The 18,597-nt window shown below is 38.0% G+C and overlaps 1 protein-coding gene across 1 annotated transcript in view; it reads left to right on the forward strand.

The window, feature by feature from the left end:
- The window catches only part of MUC2 (mucin 2, oligomeric mucus/gel-forming), a 67,140-nt gene that overhangs the window by 45,620 nt on the left and 2,923 nt on the right, over nucleotides 1-18,597 (forward strand). The window contains 14 exon segments of the mRNA XM_058160314.1: nucleotides 798-978; nucleotides 2,481-2,728; nucleotides 5,719-5,902; nucleotides 6,330-6,528; nucleotides 7,215-7,393; nucleotides 8,435-8,504; nucleotides 9,332-9,432; nucleotides 9,839-9,870; nucleotides 10,179-10,359; nucleotides 11,475-11,579; nucleotides 12,588-12,628; nucleotides 13,698-13,820; nucleotides 15,413-15,511; nucleotides 17,290-17,418. Of these exon segments, the coding sequence (XP_058016297.1) occupies nucleotides 798-978; nucleotides 2,481-2,728; nucleotides 5,719-5,902; nucleotides 6,330-6,528; nucleotides 7,215-7,393; nucleotides 8,435-8,504; nucleotides 9,332-9,432; nucleotides 9,839-9,870; nucleotides 10,179-10,359; nucleotides 11,475-11,579; nucleotides 12,588-12,628; nucleotides 13,698-13,820; nucleotides 15,413-15,511; nucleotides 17,290-17,418 (1,872 nt within the window).

An 18,597-nucleotide genomic window follows, 5' to 3' on the forward strand; every position in this document is an offset into this window, starting at 1 on the left:
TCATTTGAACTGATTCCAATTTCCTATATGGTCTCAGTTTAAGAATAGTTATCTAATGTCACACGCAAAGCCATCGTATCTGGTATTGTATTACCAGAACACATAAAAAAAATTCAACATGCTAGCGCAAGGGTGTCAAACTCAATTTCATTGAGGGCCACATCAGGGTTGTGTTTGACCTCGGGAAGTGGGGGGCGTGGCCAGCTCAACGCCACTCCCAAGCTCCGTTTTTGGCTGCGATTGCATCCTGCAACCTCTGCCAGAGAAAATGGAGCTCAGGAGGGCTGCATGCGGCCCTCGCGAGCTCTATTTTCACTGGCAGAGGCATTGTGGGCCAGTCCTTTGCTGTTTCCAGTGTGGCCACGCAGGCCAGATCTAAGCACCACGCGGGCCGGATCTGGGCCCCAGGCCTTGAGTTTGACACCTCTGTACTAGTGCATAGTTTTGAGATCCATAATTTAAATTGGTATGTGGTACAATAGAAGATAGTTTTCAATCCAATGGCTTTATTTTAATTGATAACAACAAAGGCAGGTGTTGAGTGGGAATAAGAATAATAAATGAAAAGGCTTGCCTCCAGAAGTTGTGGGTATTTTAACACTCGAGGTTTTTAAGAAGAGATTGGACAACCATTTGTCTGAAACGGTACAGGGTTTCCTGCTTGAGCAGACTAGAAGATCTCCAAGGTCCCTTCCAACTCTGTTTTTCTGTTAAGTTAATTCTTCAAATTCATTCATATATTGCATGTTTGTTCAGGATTAAAAAGTGTGATAGATTTTTTTTCTCTGTTGTCTCAGATACCACCAGGAGGAAGTGGTGGGATATGTAATTGCACTGAGTTAGTGTGCGTTTCGAATAACACATGGGTGATGGTCCCTATCGTGTGTAAAACTCCACCAAAGCCCACATGTGCCAATGGGCTTGCTCCTATAGAAGTATTGGATGAAAATGGATGCTGCACGCATTGGGAATGTGACTGTGAGTACATATATTTATATAAACAATTTTGATGTTTGATGTTTATGTCTGCCATGCAGTCCAATACCAGTCCAGTCCATTACCAGTCCAATAGCTTCAAGAAAACTCCTCAAGCTATTGGACTGGTATTGTATTGCAGGGGTCTCCAACCTTGGCAACTTTAAGCCTAGAGGACTTCAACTCCCAGAATTCTGAAGTCCTCCAGGCTTAAAGTTGCCAACATTGGAGACCCCTGTTGTATTGCACATAGTGTATTACCCGAAACAGCTGCTAATTCCTATAAATTGAACTTGGAGTGAAGAGATTCAGGGATCAGTTTCAGGAGATGTTGTGATGAAAATATAAAGAAAGGCATTCTCTAAAAAAGAGCAAGCAAATACATTGATCCATGTTCAAACAACAAGACATCAGCACTTACGTTTTTGACAGTAAGAATGTTTCCTGGTTATAGAAAATTAGCATGCAGAAACACTGGAGGGCTGAAATCTTATTTGGTAGACAATTAAACTGAAGGAAACTAAATACTATATTAATAAGAAAGCCAGTTTGCGTAGTGCTTAAAGCACTAGGCAGGAGACTAGGAATTCTAGTCCTGTCTGAGGCACAAAACCAGCTGAGTGACTTTGAGCCATTCATTCTCTTTCAGCCCTAGGAAGAAGGCAATGGCAATTCACTTCCAAAATCCCACCAAGAAAATTTCAGGAACTTGTCCAGGCAGTCACCTAGAATCAGCACTGACTCAAAAGCACTCTGAAATAAATAGTTAAAATAATTTAAAAAAAATACTAATGATATTTTCAAATACTATTTCAAGCAGGCTATTGCTGCTGGGAGGAATTTCTCATATCATGGATAGAACAAATACAATTAGTAAAATAACGTATAAAGTAATTAATGAAAATGTTCTATTTACCATAAACTAACTGTATATATTGGCACTTCTGAATAAAACAAATAGTCTTTTAAAGAATAGATGCAGATAAATTTATTATTGTGAAAGAATACATGCAGATAGGTAAATAAATAAACTTAACCTAATGAAATCTTAGATTAGAAAATCTAATCAATTCAAATAAATAAAAATACTTTCCCCCATCATATTCTTATTATCAAGCAATTGCTTAAAATACTGAGTAAAAGCAAAAGGAAAAAGCAAAAGGAAAGAAAGAACAGTTTCCAATGTGCTTTTTCCACTGAAATGCTTCTGTCCCTCCTCGGGGATAATTCTGTATTAGAGAAGCAATGTGAGAATTTCTCTTTCTTCTGGAGAAATTTCAAAGAATTGTCCACTCAGGGGATTTTGGCCCTCAAATTTGTCAGACAATTTCAATATCACATTTTTGCTCGTCTCTATAAATGAGAATGACAATGTTTTATTCCAATCACAGGTTTCTTGACAACTTTTTCTAGATTTTCTAGATGAAATTTATTCTCAAAAGTCATTTCTTTTAGTTATTTATAGGAGTTCCCAGAAAATAATCAATTCTATTGTCTTTCTGAAGGCTATTGCACTGGCTGGGGAGACCCACATTACATGACATTTGATGGCCTCTACTACAGTTACCAAGGTAATTGTACCTATGTCCTAATGGAAGAGATTAATCCCACCATCAACAACTTTGGAGTGTACATCGATAACTACCACTGTGATCCAGCGCAATCTGTTTCTTGCACCCGTACTCTAACCATAAAGCATGAGTCCCAGGAAGTGCGCCTCAAAACGGTCAACCTGATTCCTTTGAAAGTAGAGGTACGTGTAGAATGGCTTACATTTCAGTACAAAATTGTAAACAATGGTTATGACTAGCAAATCTTTACTTACCCAGGTTTAGCTGAGAATTTACTCTATCAACTCTGCATATGGCCAGTAGCAGACAGCCTCTGGGACACATATCATGCAGAGTATATTACAACACTTTTCACTGTTACTTCACAACAACCCTTTCAGTAGATAATTTACAGATCGTTCATATTACTGTTCCAATTTTAATATCTCCAGCTTTCACCTCAGGTGAAAAAAACTGAGTCCAAAAAAGCTCTTACCTTTGAGGAAGTGCTTTCCTCCATAAACTCTAATATTAATAGTGATCTTGGGTAGCTTGAGGTCTACAATACCTATGTTGTAGAACGTTTGTATTATTTTTGGTTAGGTAGCCATGGCCATAGCTTGGAAGGAGGGAAGTTGGTTGAAGACAGCCACATTTTTCTCATTCTTCAAGAAGAATGGCTTTTCTTTCCTATCTCTTTCAGGCAACTTTATAGTTTTTCTTGTTCCTTTCACTAAATCCTTATTTGCTGTCCAGTGGTGGGATTCAAATTTTTTTACTACCAGTTCTGTGGGTGTGGCTTGGTGGTCATGGCATGGCTTGGTGTGCGTGGCTTGGTGGACATGGCAAGGGAAGGATACTGTAAAATCTCCAATCCTGCCCCACTCCAGAAAATCCCCATTTCCTCCCAATCAGCTGGGACTTTGGAGGCAGAGAACAGATGGGGGCGGGGCCAGTCAGAGGTGGTATTTACTGGTTCTCCGAACTACTCAAAATTTCCGCTAAATCTGCTTTGCAGCGCATTTATATTTGACACAATCATTTTATTGAGTTGTGGCTAGCTAGCATCTCTTGGTAGTAAAATACTCATATCACAGTGTTAGAGAGGAAAAATACTTCATATCCCATCTATTACATCTAGTGCCAGTCCTCCAAAATCAGTTTCAAGCAGGAATTTGCTTGTCTGATCTATCAAAATTGGAAACATTGCTGAAAATTTTTCTTTTGATGGGCCTTTGTGAAGCTGGTTTAAGCATTTATTCCTTCTGCAGATATTTAGATATAGACATCAAAGCATGTGGGCCATTCAGATTACTGGGGTTAGGCATTTCACTTACGATCTTAAATTAGATTGTGTGAACTATCTTAATTCTGATGTAGTATTTTATTGTTTTGTACTGTGCTTAGTTATGGCCACATTAAAAATAAAACTACCACTATTACTATGTTATTATGGTGTTATTATGTTGCGATTACCAAGATTTCATTATTTTCAGAAAGAATAAAATCAGTTTTAAATTGTGGCCTACTAATAACCAAGACTACAAACCCCACCCCCCTTATTCATCAATGGAATAAAAAAGTCTTTAGCTAAACCAAGGCCTCCCATTTCAAAGCAGCATTTTTCTCTTTTTAAACCCCTTTTCTCTGCCCCAGCTTTAGTTTCTTAAAAGAAAGTATGACCTTAGTAATCACAGTTATAAGCCATTCACAGTTCATACCTTAATACACCTTTAGTGCCGAGTCTCTCCAATCATTCACCCTGTGTTGAGAATTTTATACCCGTTACAGGCAAAGCAAATACACCCCACCCCCCAATTCTGTCATTCAGTTTTAAAAAGCACATTGAGTGTCTCCCCCCTCCCCAATCTCCGTTGACAAAAATCCTAAATTGACCTGATAGCCAGCCCATCTCCCCCAGAAAGAGTGAATTTACAAGTCAGGGGTCTCCCATTTCTGGATTCAAGCTAGGAAATTTCTGGCATACAGTTGGATTCATACCTTGTGCCAACCAGATCTCCCTGTACCTCCTAAGATCTTTACTCAAACTGTGACATGAATTTGTTGAAATTGTTCTGTCCCCCCCCCCAACCACAACCAAGAAGACATGCGAGCTGACTATATCTGCCAGCAATTTATTCCTACGACAGATATCAGTTCTGGCAATGAACCTAGGATTGCCTGCCAAGTTCTCTTATCTCCTCAGAAGCCAGCATAACTGCAGTTCGTTGCTGGAGCAACCAAGAGTACAGAAATAAACAGAAATCCAGAAGCCAAATTCTTAGTCTCAAAATATTGCAGCCAAAGTTTCCAAGAGTCAGTTTTTGTCTGTCACAAGAAGCTATAGAGCAGCTCCTCCTGCTTTTATACCCTGTGGGGTGTGGCTCCGTGACTCAGCACTCTCTAGGCCTACCCCACCCCTTCTTTTGTTGTTCCCACCTCTACTTTCTGCGATGCCTGGGATTTAACCAGGACTGATTGTCAGCAGCTGAGTCTTGAGGTGTTTCCTGGGAGGGGGAAGGTGCGGGAGAAAGAGGCCTCGTCATCTCCTCCATCTGGCCTGCCTCTGGAACCTGGAGAGGAGCCAGAGAGGAAGGTCCTGCAGAGGGAAGCCCTGTCGGCTCTTCCCCCTCACTCTCTGAGTCACTCTCTGCCAAGAGGTCAGGCTCGGGAGCCAAAGACAGAACAAAAATAATAATTGAAATCAAATGAGAACCACTAGTCTACCTCAGGCTGGTTTTAGACAACAAATGTTGCATGTATATTTTTATTTTGTGCATTCAGTCAACTATCATGTAATTAATAGGCTCAGTTATATTATGGGATCCCCAGGCTAGTTGACAAAACCATGTTTTGAGGTTCTTCCAGAGTCTGTCTGTTTGTCTGCCTGCCTGCCTGCCTGCCTATATATAAAATTATATTATAAGACGCCGACAAGAAATAAATGTAGCAAGATAACCATCTGACTGAGATGGTGTAAGGTTTCCTGCCTGGGCAGGGGGTTGGACTAGAAGGCTTCCAAGGTCCCTTCCAACTCTGTTGTTATATTATATTATATTATAAAATCTTCTTAGATATAGCATAATTAAGATATATTAAGATATAGCATAATTAAGATATGTTTAAGTAATGCTATTTCATTATAACCACGGTTCCCATTTAATTATATTTTTTCTGGCTTCTTGAACATTAGGTGACTGTGAATAATGTGGCAGTGGCTTTACCTTATGAAAAATTTAGCTTGAAGGTTTACAAGGCTGGTATAAACCATGTGGTGGAACTATCTAGATTGAAGACTAATATGACATACAATGGCATGGCCTTCACAATCCGGATGCCCTATAACACTTTTGCCAACAATACCCAGGGACAATGTGGTAAGAATGACTATACCTATGTTTGTAAAATGAACACTGTAAAGTAGATGATTGCAAAACTATCTGGAACGTAGGAGGTAGACATTCTGACATAACATCCAAACGGCCAATTCTAACATATATAAATTATGTAATAATAATTTTGCATGTCAATTTTTTTTTTGCAACACTAAGGATTGTTGACATATGATATAAAAAGCATGCATGCATAGGGAAAGTACAAAAGCTTTTGATATTCAGCTGTGTGACTTTGTATGGTTTTCCCCTTCTTTTTATTCTTGGTATTGTTATTGTCAGTGTAAAGGTTATTGCCGACTTTTGCATATTACTGTTATAACAAATTTAGATAGCAAATTATTTACATCAAATAGTATGATGGAAATGTAAGTATGAATTTTTGTGTGGTTCCTTTGTCACTCCAATTTAGGAAAATGCAACAACAATATCCAAGATGACTGTATGTTACGGAATGGGACTGTTATACCTTCTTGTGAAAAAATGGCAGATGACTGGATTATTTCTGATCCAGAAAAGCCACATTGTGAACATATGCTCCCACCTCCACCTACAAACACCACACCCAAACCCTGCAAACCATCTGAGTTGTGTGAGCTTCTAAAAGGAAGGTAAATAGTCTGTACATTACTTTCACATTTGTTCTTTTTTCCCCCCTGATTTTAAACCATGCCATACACTTATGATTTAATTTTTCACCAGTAGCCTGCTCTGCTGAGCAATTTTATTTTAGAAAGTCATAGTGTGCCTATATTTGTTATTCTGGGACCACTGACTTCCCCCCCACCCCACTCTCAGATCTCTGTCTGTCTGTCTGTCATTAATAACTTTCCAGTTTGATCTAGTAACAATGCCCTCATCACACCCTCAACTCATTCCTGAAATGGTCTTGTCATTATCTGTCCTGAAATAAAAACAATATTTTCTCTCTTAAGTTGACACCATCCAACCATAGTGTCATGGTGTGGAACATCTAGAGCTTTTTATCAGCCATACAATAGTCAGCTGACCTGTTATGGGTATCAGTAGAGGTTCATTTGGGAAGTGTTGGATCAGCAAGGTGATACAGAAAATTCTAACTCTTTGCTACATTCTAAGTTGCCCAGAATTTTACAACTCAAACTGGATAGTTTTAAAATCTGGCCATAAAAGCTTACATTACTTTCCCTGCTAGCTTAGTAGAATGTTCATTGTCTTTATGTAAGGTATCTGGAGGATGAACATTTACCTTGAAGAAATGCTCCTATGCCACCCATGACCTCATGATTATTATATCTATATCTATATATTTATCCAGTCTATTTCAGAAATGCCATCACGTTGTTGATGTTAAAAGCTACTATGATGCCTGCGTATTTGATAGCTGCAGAATGCCCAACCAATTCATGGAATGTGCAAGTCTTCAAATTTATGCAGCAACCTGTGCAGATCAGGGGGTTTGCATTGACTGGAGAGGACATACCAAGAAAGCCTGTCGTAAGTGTCTCCAATTCTAAAATTTGTCTGGAACTGAATAAAGAACTACAGGCCATGCCTTTCCAAACAACCTCTCCCACTTTAGCGGGAGAACATCAGTGAAATTGTGTACAGTAATTTGAAACGTCTTACTTTATCTAGGTGATTGTATTTTCTATTGTTGGAGTCTATTTTTCTTTTTCTTGAAACATGGTCAATCTGTCGATGAAACTGCTCTAGGGATAAGAAAGTTGTAGAAGCTGTATCAACATCTGGAAGGCTCCTGTTAACAGCGAAGAAATAGCAGATGAATGAAAAAGTGGGATGTGGAGAATGGGGACAGGTCACCCTCCATTTCTTTTTTCTTTTGCTAGCATTTCCTGGGTTCTTCCCAATATACTCAGGTACTCATTCTCCTAATGTGGGTAGCCTATGCAGGAGAAATTAGATCACTTCATACACCGGAGTTAGTGTCCTATGTGAAATGCTCATCCCATCAAGAGAAGAGGAGGTGTAAAAAAAAAATTGGATAGTAAAAAAAAAATGAGCTTTTTCTGTAATCATAGAGGAGAAGATAACTTTGTAATCATACTTGCAAAGGAAATCAGAAGCTTTTTTCTATTTCTTTGTAACTTTTTTCTTCGTTTTTTCTGTCTCTCTTTCTTTGTTCCCTTTATTCGATATCAGTTTATGTTAGTTTTATAATGTTTAATTAAAAAATGTATCTAAAAAAGAGAGGGGGGGTGGGGGAGGTCCAGGAAGGAAGAAGTATAGGCCAATTAATCTCTTTCTACCACCTTCTCCCTTCTCCTGCTTCTAAGGGCTAACAAAATGAACCTTCCTCCTTAGCTTAATCTTATCTCCTATCTCATGAATGAATCTTGAGTTCTTATTCATAGCACAAGCATAAAAATTATATTATTCCCCAAATGTGATATCCAAAGGCAGTCCCAAAGAATGTAAAATCTGCTAAGCTTTGCCACACTTTATTTTGGAAGGTGTTATCGTTCATCCATTGTATCATCTTCATCTGTATCCTCCCTCCTTTTTTCTCCCCCACAGCCATTATCTGCCCATCCCATAAAGTATACAAAGCATGTGGTCCTGCTGTAGAAGAAACTTGCAAATCAGGGTAATTCATTTTCTGACATTCCAGACTCAGAATTATTTAAATGTGATTATTTTTGCAGTGTTGTTGTTTAATATAATATGCCTTAGATAGCATGGTTCCTATCCTGTTAGAAAAAGGGACGTGGTGGCTCAGTGGCTAAGATGCTGAGCTTGTCGATCGAAAGGTTGGCAGTTCAGTGGTTCGAATCCCTAGTGCCATGTAATGGGGTGAGCTCCCGTTACTTCTTCCAGCTTCTGCCAACCTAGCAGTTTGAAAGCATGTAAAAAAATGCAAGTAGAAAAATAGGGACCACCTTTGGTGGGAAGGTAACAGCATTCTGTGCGCCTTTGGCATTTAGTCATGCTGGCGACATGACCACAGAGACGTCTTTGGACAGCACTGGCTCTTCGACTTTGAAACCGAGATGAGCATCGCCCCCTAGAGTCAGGAACGACCGGCACATATGTATGAGGGGAACCTTTGCCGTTACCTTTTATCCTGGTAGAAGAAATGCAGAACTCAGTTTTTGAGTGAGATGAGCAGCCATATAAATGTGATAAATAACTAAATGAAAACTCTTAAAATGCTGGATCTGGCTTAGAAAGCTGAAATATATAATGGCATGAATGCATACCATACAATTTACACATTTATTGAGGCAGTCATTTAGTATAAGAAACACATTCCTCCCTGCCCTCTGAGTTGACCTATGATTATGGGTAGTAGCACAACTGCTTGACAGATACTACACTTGTCCTTCAGTATGTCCCAAAACACCTTTAATTAAAATGCAAGTTTTTGTTAGATATCTGAATAATTATTGATTCTTTTACCTTTTTCTGTTGTAGTTTAACAGGACAAAACCAGACAAAACAAATGGAAGGGTGCTTCTGTCCTGAAGGGACAAAACTTTATGACACTGGTATAGATGTATGTGTGGAAACTTGTGGTAAGTTTGGTTTCTGACTTTTCTTTTTCTCAAACATACTTAGGATGTAGTCCAATATATGCTTGCATCTGGGAGTAAATCTCATTGAACTCAATGGAGTTACTTCTCAGTTGGCATGCATAAAATTACATTTCTACTGTTCTTTTTTATTTTATTTATTTTATTTTGTCACTCAGTATATATAAGCATAAGCATGTAATAACTATACAATATATAAGCATATGTATGAGTTTGTAATAACTATATTAATTGGATATAACAAAAGGAAACAATAGGACAGGAACGGAAGGCACACTTGTGCCCTTATGCACGCCCCTTATTTCTACTGTTATTTCTACTGTTCTTATTAATACAATTTAAATAATAGAAATTATTTTAACATTAATGGAGATACCTTTGTTTTTAGGATGTGTTGGACCAGACAATATTCCCAGAAAGGTAAGCAACATGTCTGTTTCTTATGCATGAGTTTGATATAACTCTATTTTCTGCAATAGGTGTGCTTTATGATAGAATTCTGACTCTTTTCCCTATCAGCTTTATTTTACATTATACTCATCTACTTGCAGAGTTTATCCATGCTAATAAAGCTCATAAAGTTGAGTAATCCCTTCTGTTAACTCCTAGAAATTCCTGCAACATTTATGATAGTCCTTCAATGATGCATATAGGTGGGATTAGGTTCATGCTGCTTAATATTCTGTAGGTTCTTACACTATTAACCAGTTACTCTTTCTCATTGGCAGTATGGGGAGATCTTTCAGTTTGACTGCAAAGACTGTATTTGCCTGGAAGGTGGAAGTGGCATTATCTGTGAACCCTACAAATGTCCAGTACCAGATCGTGAAGTAGAGTGTGAAGGAGAAGGATATCACAAGATCACCCAAATTAATCCTGATGATAAATGCTGCTCAGACACTGTGTGTGGTGAGTATGAACATGTGGGTATCATATGTCAATGATAGTGATATTGTCGGACCTATACTCTGTACATTTAGTAATTGCAATAGAACTTAGACATATACACCGCTTCATAGTGCTTTATAGCCCTCTCTAAGCAGTTTACAGAGTTAGCATATTGCTCCCAATAATCTGGGGCCTCATTTTACTGATCTCAGAAGGATGGAGGGCTGAGCCAACCCTGAGCCTCTCAGATTCAAACTCCTGGAGTGATCAGTGAGTTAGCCTGCAGTATTGCATTCTAACCATTGTGCCACCATGGCCACCATTTATTTATTTATTTATTTATTTATTTATTTATTTATTTATTTATTTATTTATTTATTTATTTATTTATTTATTATTTTTTGAAAAACTTTATTTATTTTTAAACATAAAATAAAAAAACCTCATCAAATCAATTCCATTACAACATGCTGTAAGGGTGTTAACATATCTTCCTGTGCATTCACAAAATAATCATCTCTCCCATACATATATTTTATACTCATTTTTCCTAACATATCTTTCCATTTAACCAATTATAGAATAAATCCCATATTTTATAATATTGTTTATCTTCTTGTTCTCTAATTTCAAATGTTAATTTACTCATCTCTGCACATTCCAATATTTTTCTAATTATTTCATCTTGCAAAGGTAACTTCTCATTTTTCCTATTTTTTGCAAATACAATCCTAGCTGCTGTAGTAATATTCACAATCAAATATTTTATATCTCTAGTATATATCTCCGGTATAATTCCCAATAGAAAGATTTCTGGCTTAAAGTCAATATGCTGGCCACCATTTATTTTTTAATGTCATCTCTCTCAGGCAAGCAGGCTAGAATCTCTCAGTATAGAAAATATAATTGTATTTCAAGCGATGTGCATTTGTGGTCCAACTCATTTATAAAGCATTATTACAAAGTAAGCTAACTTAATAAGATTTTTTCATTACAGTTTTTTCAATCTATAGGAGAGTCTTTAAACTTAAAGAATTTCTAAGAACACAGTTGCTTTATTCTGCAATAGATTATGCTTAGAAGAAAAGGGATAATTTGCCAATGTGGAAGTTGAATTTTTCTTTTCTCCATCATAGTGTGCAATACCACTCAATGTACGACCAAACCTCCTCAGTGTGATCCAGGATTCGTAGCTGTTGCTAACACCACTGAAGAACACTGTTGTCCTACTTATCAATGCAGTAAGTCTCTTTTAACTAACTTTGGAAGGATGAATATATGGCTTTGGAAAATTCAGCTTGAGACTTTGATCCTAAATGTGTTATGTTAGAATTATGTCCAGTTATAATCAATGGAAATTGTTTCCACAAAATATTTATTTTATCACCTAACACTTATCAGCTGAAAGCAAATCAAATTTAGAGTACAGGTACTTTTCAATATACTGTCTTGTTTTTATGCATTAATTTGAACAATACATAATAGATATCTATAATCCCTATCCACCTTGAGTTCATATAAACTTCAGTAGAACATTCTATGTAGGTGACTGATATTTAGGAATAAGGATCTTGGTTCATTTAAGGTAAAGGTAAAGATTCCCTCGCACATATGTGCTAGTTGTTCCCAACTCTAGGGGGCGGTAATCATCTCCATTTCAAAGCTAAAGAGCCAATGCTGTCTGAAGATGTTTCCGCGATCATGTGGCCGGCATGACTAAATGACAAAGGCGCATGGAATGCTGTTACCTTTCTACCAAAGGTGGTCCCTATTTTTCTACATGCATTTTTTACACGCTTTCGAACTGCTAGGCTGGCAGAAGCTGGGAGAAGTAACGGGAGCTCACCCCGTTACCTGGCACTAGGGATTCGAACCACTGAACTGCCGACCTTTCGATCAACAACCACACGTCCCTGGTTCACTTACATCTCCCCAAATCTCCCACTACTGGCCATGTTGGGATCCATGGTGGTTTTAAAACAAACTATTTGGGTAACCATAGATTCTACATCCATAAGGTACTGCAAAATTCAGAGTTGTTTAGATTAAATAAATAAATAAATAAATAAATAGCATATCTTCAGTAGGCATCAGTAAATGCCATAATTGGGGAGAAAAGATGAGAAAATGTGTTGTTACTTTATTTAACATTACATAGTAGAGAAAATATATCAACAATAATATACAGTTACTTTTAAGCACAGAGTCTAAAGTACTGACAAAGATTTTTAAATAATTATTTTCTCTAGATCCTAAAAATGTGTGTGTGAAGGATGGTAATGAGTATCAGGTAAAGTTTTCCTTTCTTCTTCTTACAAGGGATTTTGTTTTTAAAAAAATAATCAAAGTCATAGCCTACTTTTTATCAGAGTTGCAACTCTAGAAGGCTTATTTATAAAGGTAAATAACAAGAATGAGTTATAACTGAAAGTTAGTGAGTCAGGGAAAATAGCAAAACCAAGGAAAGAGTTGTAGAAAACTGATCTCAGGGAACATGCCTACTCTATACACCCGGGCCAAGTTCTCTGTGGCTAGGAAGCACAGTATGCTTTAAAGTGAGACATACTATTCTGCAGACTCAAATGCCGATCAGAACAATCTTTTCAACCATGGTGGTTGTGCAAGTGACAAAAAAAGGAAGAGTAATGAAGAGCTGGGTTAGCAAAAGGGCATCTCTAAACCCCATTAGGAAGTTGTAGAAATAAAGCGGAGGATATGGCTGTAGTGCTGTAGTGATTTGTGATGGGAAGTGGGAGGTCAGTCATGAGAATGGGATTGAGAAGCCTTCAAAGATGTTGTTCAGGAATCTTCAAGTCGTGCCTAAACGTGCATTATGAAAAAAATACAAATAAAAAGAGGCAAAAACATAAATGGATTAGTTAGTAAGGGAATATCAGCCTTCTGGGTAAACCAGATAGGAAACATGATTAGATGAGTTAATTCTACTTTATTGTAAGGCTACGTTAACAGACTCATGCAAATCTTAAGTACAAACTACTACCTGAATTTTTGACCATCCAATTAATTAAGTTTCTTTCTCTGACTGTTAAGCCACAAAAGGCTCTTGCTTCTCTTGTCTGACCATTTCCTAGGCAATATGTCTTTTCCCATCCTGAAGGTCATTGTCAAATACCATTACAAGGGAATAGTAAAGTAGACAAATAGCAAGAATAGAAATAAAGAGTTAGAGGCTTAAGAAGCCATATAATAAATTCCAAAGTTGCAGCCAATTCTCTAATCCCCGGTAGCCTTTCTCATATCAGAGTTTCAATAATTTTATAACAAAATTATAACATATTGCCTCAGATCTGCTTTATCTTGTTCTTTGCTAATGAATGAATCCCATTGCTTTGTTTCAGCCTGGTTCAGAAGTCTTAGGAAGCCGGTGCCAACAGTGTAAATGCACAAATCAACAAAACACCACCACTCTTCTGAATATCATAGAGTGCAAGGATATCCCATGTAACCTGAAGTGCCTGGAGGTAAGTAATTCCATTTATATTAGCAGACAAAGCAATATGTGGGGAAACAAGAGGACAAGCAGGATTGTGGAAGAAGTGTTCCCTGTAACCTAATTTGTGACATTCCCAAACTTGAGGACAAGCTTCACTGTTAGGTAGAGTGAAGTAGCCATTTCTGACAGTAGAAGTGCTCAACTGAGAACAGCAGATATAGCAGAATAAATGTCTTCCCATCCAAGCTAGCACATTGTCCCCAGATGGATTGAAAGCTGTCGTTCTGCAGCCAATATTCAAGCAAGATTATTTTTTTTAAAAAAACAACCAGTTTATGCATACAACTGGAATAGAGAGATTTTCATCTTTTGCCTTTAGCAGGAAAAATATCTTGGGTCAACCATAAAGAACAAAATATCATTAAGGAAGAAAAAAACCAAAGGTGGAAAAAGAAAGCCAAAACAGTTCAAAAAAAAGAAGAAGAGGGAATTGAACATTGTTGATAGGCCCCAAATGCTGAGAAGGAGGAAGTAGAAATCTTGATAGTAAAGTGGTTGAATGGAAGAGGGAAGGCAAGTAGAAGTTGTATGACAATCTCATCAATCATATTATTGTGATCACCTGGAATTACAGGAATTGCAGCCCCAAATATCTAGAATTAGGATTTCAAATTAAACAATAGTTGGTTCTAATAATAATTTGTGATAATGAGTCCATTTGGGGACAGACTGGCTCAGGGACACTGTGCCTTCTTTGTGACTTCTTTCACCCAAGAACTGAACTAGAGTTTGTCCTAGCAGAAGCTCCCTGCCATGCCAAGGATCTCAAGCTGCCTTGCCAGGAATCTAATCCCTTTAGTCTCAATGCCCAGCCACATGTATAGAAATTTTGGGCAAAGCAGAAATGTGTCTAATAGGGGCTTGCCTATCACTGCCCTGGAACAGAAATGTCATGTCATGCCATACCCATCTTGCTGGCTGCTCTTTCATAGGCTGCCCAACCCAACCAAGATTATAGATCTTGTTGAAACAACCAGAGCTTCATATTAACCTAATAACTTCAAGGCTAAAGCATCAAAGATAAGCCCAGAATTTACCTGGGCCTCTTTGGCCCAAATGCAAAAACCCCACACACCCTACAAAAAAGCACCAGAGGGGCTCCCTTACTGATAAGAATCACATGTGTCATGGTATCCATGGACAACAAGTTCACAGAAAATGCCATCCTTTGGGGAAAAATCTACCCAGGTAGGAGACATCTTCTGATCTCAGAGGACCAGTTGATCTTCCTTGATTAGCCCTGCATTTCTGCCTTTTATGATATTCTTAGGCAAAGATACTGAGAAAATAATCACTATCTGCTTTCCAGGCAGGAGGTAGCTTGACCTGTTCTATTTCTGTCAGTCTTGAAGGCACAGCAGAGCAACTGAATAACCAGTTGGCATTAATGGATCATTCTAGTTAGATAACTGCTCCCTCTGGAAAGACCACATTGCCTACCTCAGAACAGAACACCAAGGAAAGAATGGTTGTCTGGAATTTGAATAAGGCTCCTTGGTATTATTAAATCGTTTTAAAGTCCTATTTGAACATCACAGTTGCATATCTCTTTCTCTGTAGGGTTATTCTCCCATTCTACACCCTGGTGACTGCTGTCCAACATGTGTGCAGACAAGTTGTGTTATAAGAACAATAGAAAATGACATTGTCGTCTTAAAAGTAAGCTTATTTTTTTTTTCATAATTATCTTCAGGTAGTAATGCTTTCCTTGGCATTGCTACAGGCTAGAAGGTGGAAAAATGTGGGGAAAAATTGAAAATTTATCACTGCATCAGCACCTTCTTATCATTTTCCTTAATTCACTATCCTTACAACATCTAGGCGTCTGTGTGAAATTTCTCGAGAGGAAATGCATTCAGATTAAGCACAAATTTAAAAAAAACAACACACCTAATGCATTCCCATTGAGTTTATAGTTGTTATAATACAGGATGAATGCAGAAGTGATATAAGAAATGACTATGGACATATTCATGTCTATTTTTTCCAATTTATTTTGTCTCCTTCACTATCATAAGGATGAGAGGATGAGGTCCTGAGTGGATTGTTCAATTGTGCCTACAAGCATCAACAGGGTTAGTCTTAATGGAAATTGCAAGAAAAATAATGGAGACTCGAGGCACACAAATCTCAATAAAATAAAAGTGAGGGAAATTGAGTAAAGGCTAGAATGGAAGTAAGAAAATGAATTTGGCTTATAAATTGAAAAACTTCATTCCTTTACCTATTTTTTAATTTTTCTAATTTTCCATCCTTCGGCTACTGACAAAGGAGCTTCCTTGCTTGGTTTCTTCCCTGAACTCTTTCTAGAGTCTCAATATCTTTTTTCTATCATGGTGACCAAAACTGGATGCAATATTCCAAATGTGGCCTTACCAAGGCATTATAAAATGGTATTAACACTTCACATGATCTTGATTCAAAGGTGGGTTTCAGCAGGTTCTGACCAGTTCTGGAGAACTGGTAGTGGAAATTTTGAGTAGTTCAGAGAATACTCAGCTCGGTAAATTCTTGAGTAGTTCGGAGTGTACTCAGCTTGGTAAATACCACCTCTGACTAGCCCCAGCCCCATCTATTCTCTGCCTCCCGAACCCCAGCAGATCGAGAAGAAATGAAGATTTTGCAGTAACCTTCCCCTGGATTGGGGAGGGAGTGGAGGTTTTACAGCATCCTTCCCCTGGAGTAGGTGGGAATGGGGATTTTACAGTATCCTTCCCCTGCCATGTCCACCAAGCCATGCCACGCCCACCAAGCCATGCCACACCCACCAAGCCACACCCACAGAACCCATCACTGTAGTAAAAAATTTTGAAACCCACCACTGTCTTGATTCTATCCCTCTGTTAAGGCAGCCAAGGACTGCATTGGCTTTCTTGGCAGCTGCAGCCCACTACTGGCTCACATTTAAGTGATTGTCCACTAGAACTCCAAGATCCTTCTCAAAGTTAATACTATTGAGCCAGTTACACCTTTTCTATACCTGTGCATTTGGTTTTTCTTGCCTGAATGTAGAACTTTACTTTACTCACCGAATTTCATTTTGCTAGATAGACCCCAATGTTCAAATCTCTCTAGATCCTTCTGTCTCTTAAGTCTATCTTCTAGATTGTTGACTATTCCTGCCAGCTTGATGTTGTCTGCAAATTTAATGAGTTCCCCCTCTACCTCTTCATCTTACAGCCCTATTGATTTGGCTCTCCACACCAGTCCCAGTTTTCATGTGGCCCTTGGGAAAATTAATTGCCCACCCCATGTTCTATAGCCTCTCAGGTCTCAGGTATGAGTGGCACAATTGGTGGGGAAAGGATTTATCATGTTAGTTAATTTTCATTGAGAGGATGCCTCCATGGAATGTCTACTCTGCTCTTTGTGAGAAGAAAGGTTTTTAACAAATAGGAATCTATTTAGTCCTGAACTTATTTCCTTCTTCCAAACAGCCTGGTGAAAGTCGGAATGATCCCAAAGACAACTGTACTATTTACAGCTGTACGAGGATTCATAGGCAGCTGATTTCCTCTACCTCTGTGATTAAGTGCCCAACATTTGATGAGTCTAGATGCCAACCTGTAAGTTAAAAGTTGAATCTATACATATGATGTTGTGAAGAAAAACAAACATTTATTTGATTCAGATTGAATAGGGTAGAAGCAAGAGTTGAGTCAAGTAGATTTTATGTGGATTCCTGGAACAATGTTGCAATTAATATTAAAAAATAAGCAAATATGATTCAGGCTGGAAAAGTTTATAATTTAAATACAACAATTAATTATTCTTAAAAATGTTTTATTCACATTGAGGTATCACAGCACCCATAAGGTGAAAGGTCAGAGGTTTCAAGAGTTCATTTCCAGAAGTCCTCTGAGTGTATACCTCCTGGCCTGCCCTTTGGTAGAGGAGTGGCTTGCAGCTTCTCCTGTCACTACACATCTTCCAGAGCAGGGGTCTCCAACCTTGGCAACTTTAAGACTTGTTGACTTCAACTCACAGAATTCCTTAGCCAGCTTTAAACCAACAACATTAAACTTTGGGGTATGTTTTTTTTTAAAAAAGAAGGAAACTATAAATGTTCATTTAAACTTTAAATAGGTGCAAATGGTATGTGGGAATGACCTTGGAGATAGGAGAAACACCCACAGCCTAGGCAGAGGGTCTTCAAAGTCATTCCCACATATTACCACAATACCCCAAACATTTTTCAATGCTGATGTTGAAAGAAATAGATATAATTTGAAGAGAAAGGTATCAACTGACAATCTAATATTATACCAAAAGGATATTTTTGTTGTTGCTGTTGTTGTTGTTGTTTAAATATTGCCAAGAGTTCTGGAACATTTCAGACAGATATCATCCACTTCTGCTTTTCAAAAATGGATCACGACCTGTTCTGGTGACAAGGCAACTGAGCAATATGGATATGTTCTTAGGCTGCAGGGTAATCCCAGTAGGATCCATACAGAATAGACAAATACAAACACGTGTTTGTAGTTCCACTATGAAAGGAAGTAATTCTTCCTTCAAAGAACTTATGGAGTAGAGGAATCTGCAGCATGCTCATGTTTGAGATTAGCATATTTTTCTCACTTGTTCTTCATGTAAGAAATAAGGTAGAGGGAAAGATTGTTCTCCTCACTATCTGTCCCATGCAATTTGTAAACTACAAATCCCATAATTCCTAGGAAGCATGGTGGGTATTAGACTGCAGAACATTGGAGCAATTATTTCAGTACAATTTGCAGTTCTAGTAG

The sequence above is a fragment of the Ahaetulla prasina genome, chromosome 1 (genome assembly GCF_028640845.1).
Source record: "Ahaetulla prasina isolate Xishuangbanna chromosome 1, ASM2864084v1, whole genome shotgun sequence".
Taxonomy (NCBI): Eukaryota; Metazoa; Chordata; class Lepidosauria; order Squamata; family Colubridae; genus Ahaetulla; species Ahaetulla prasina.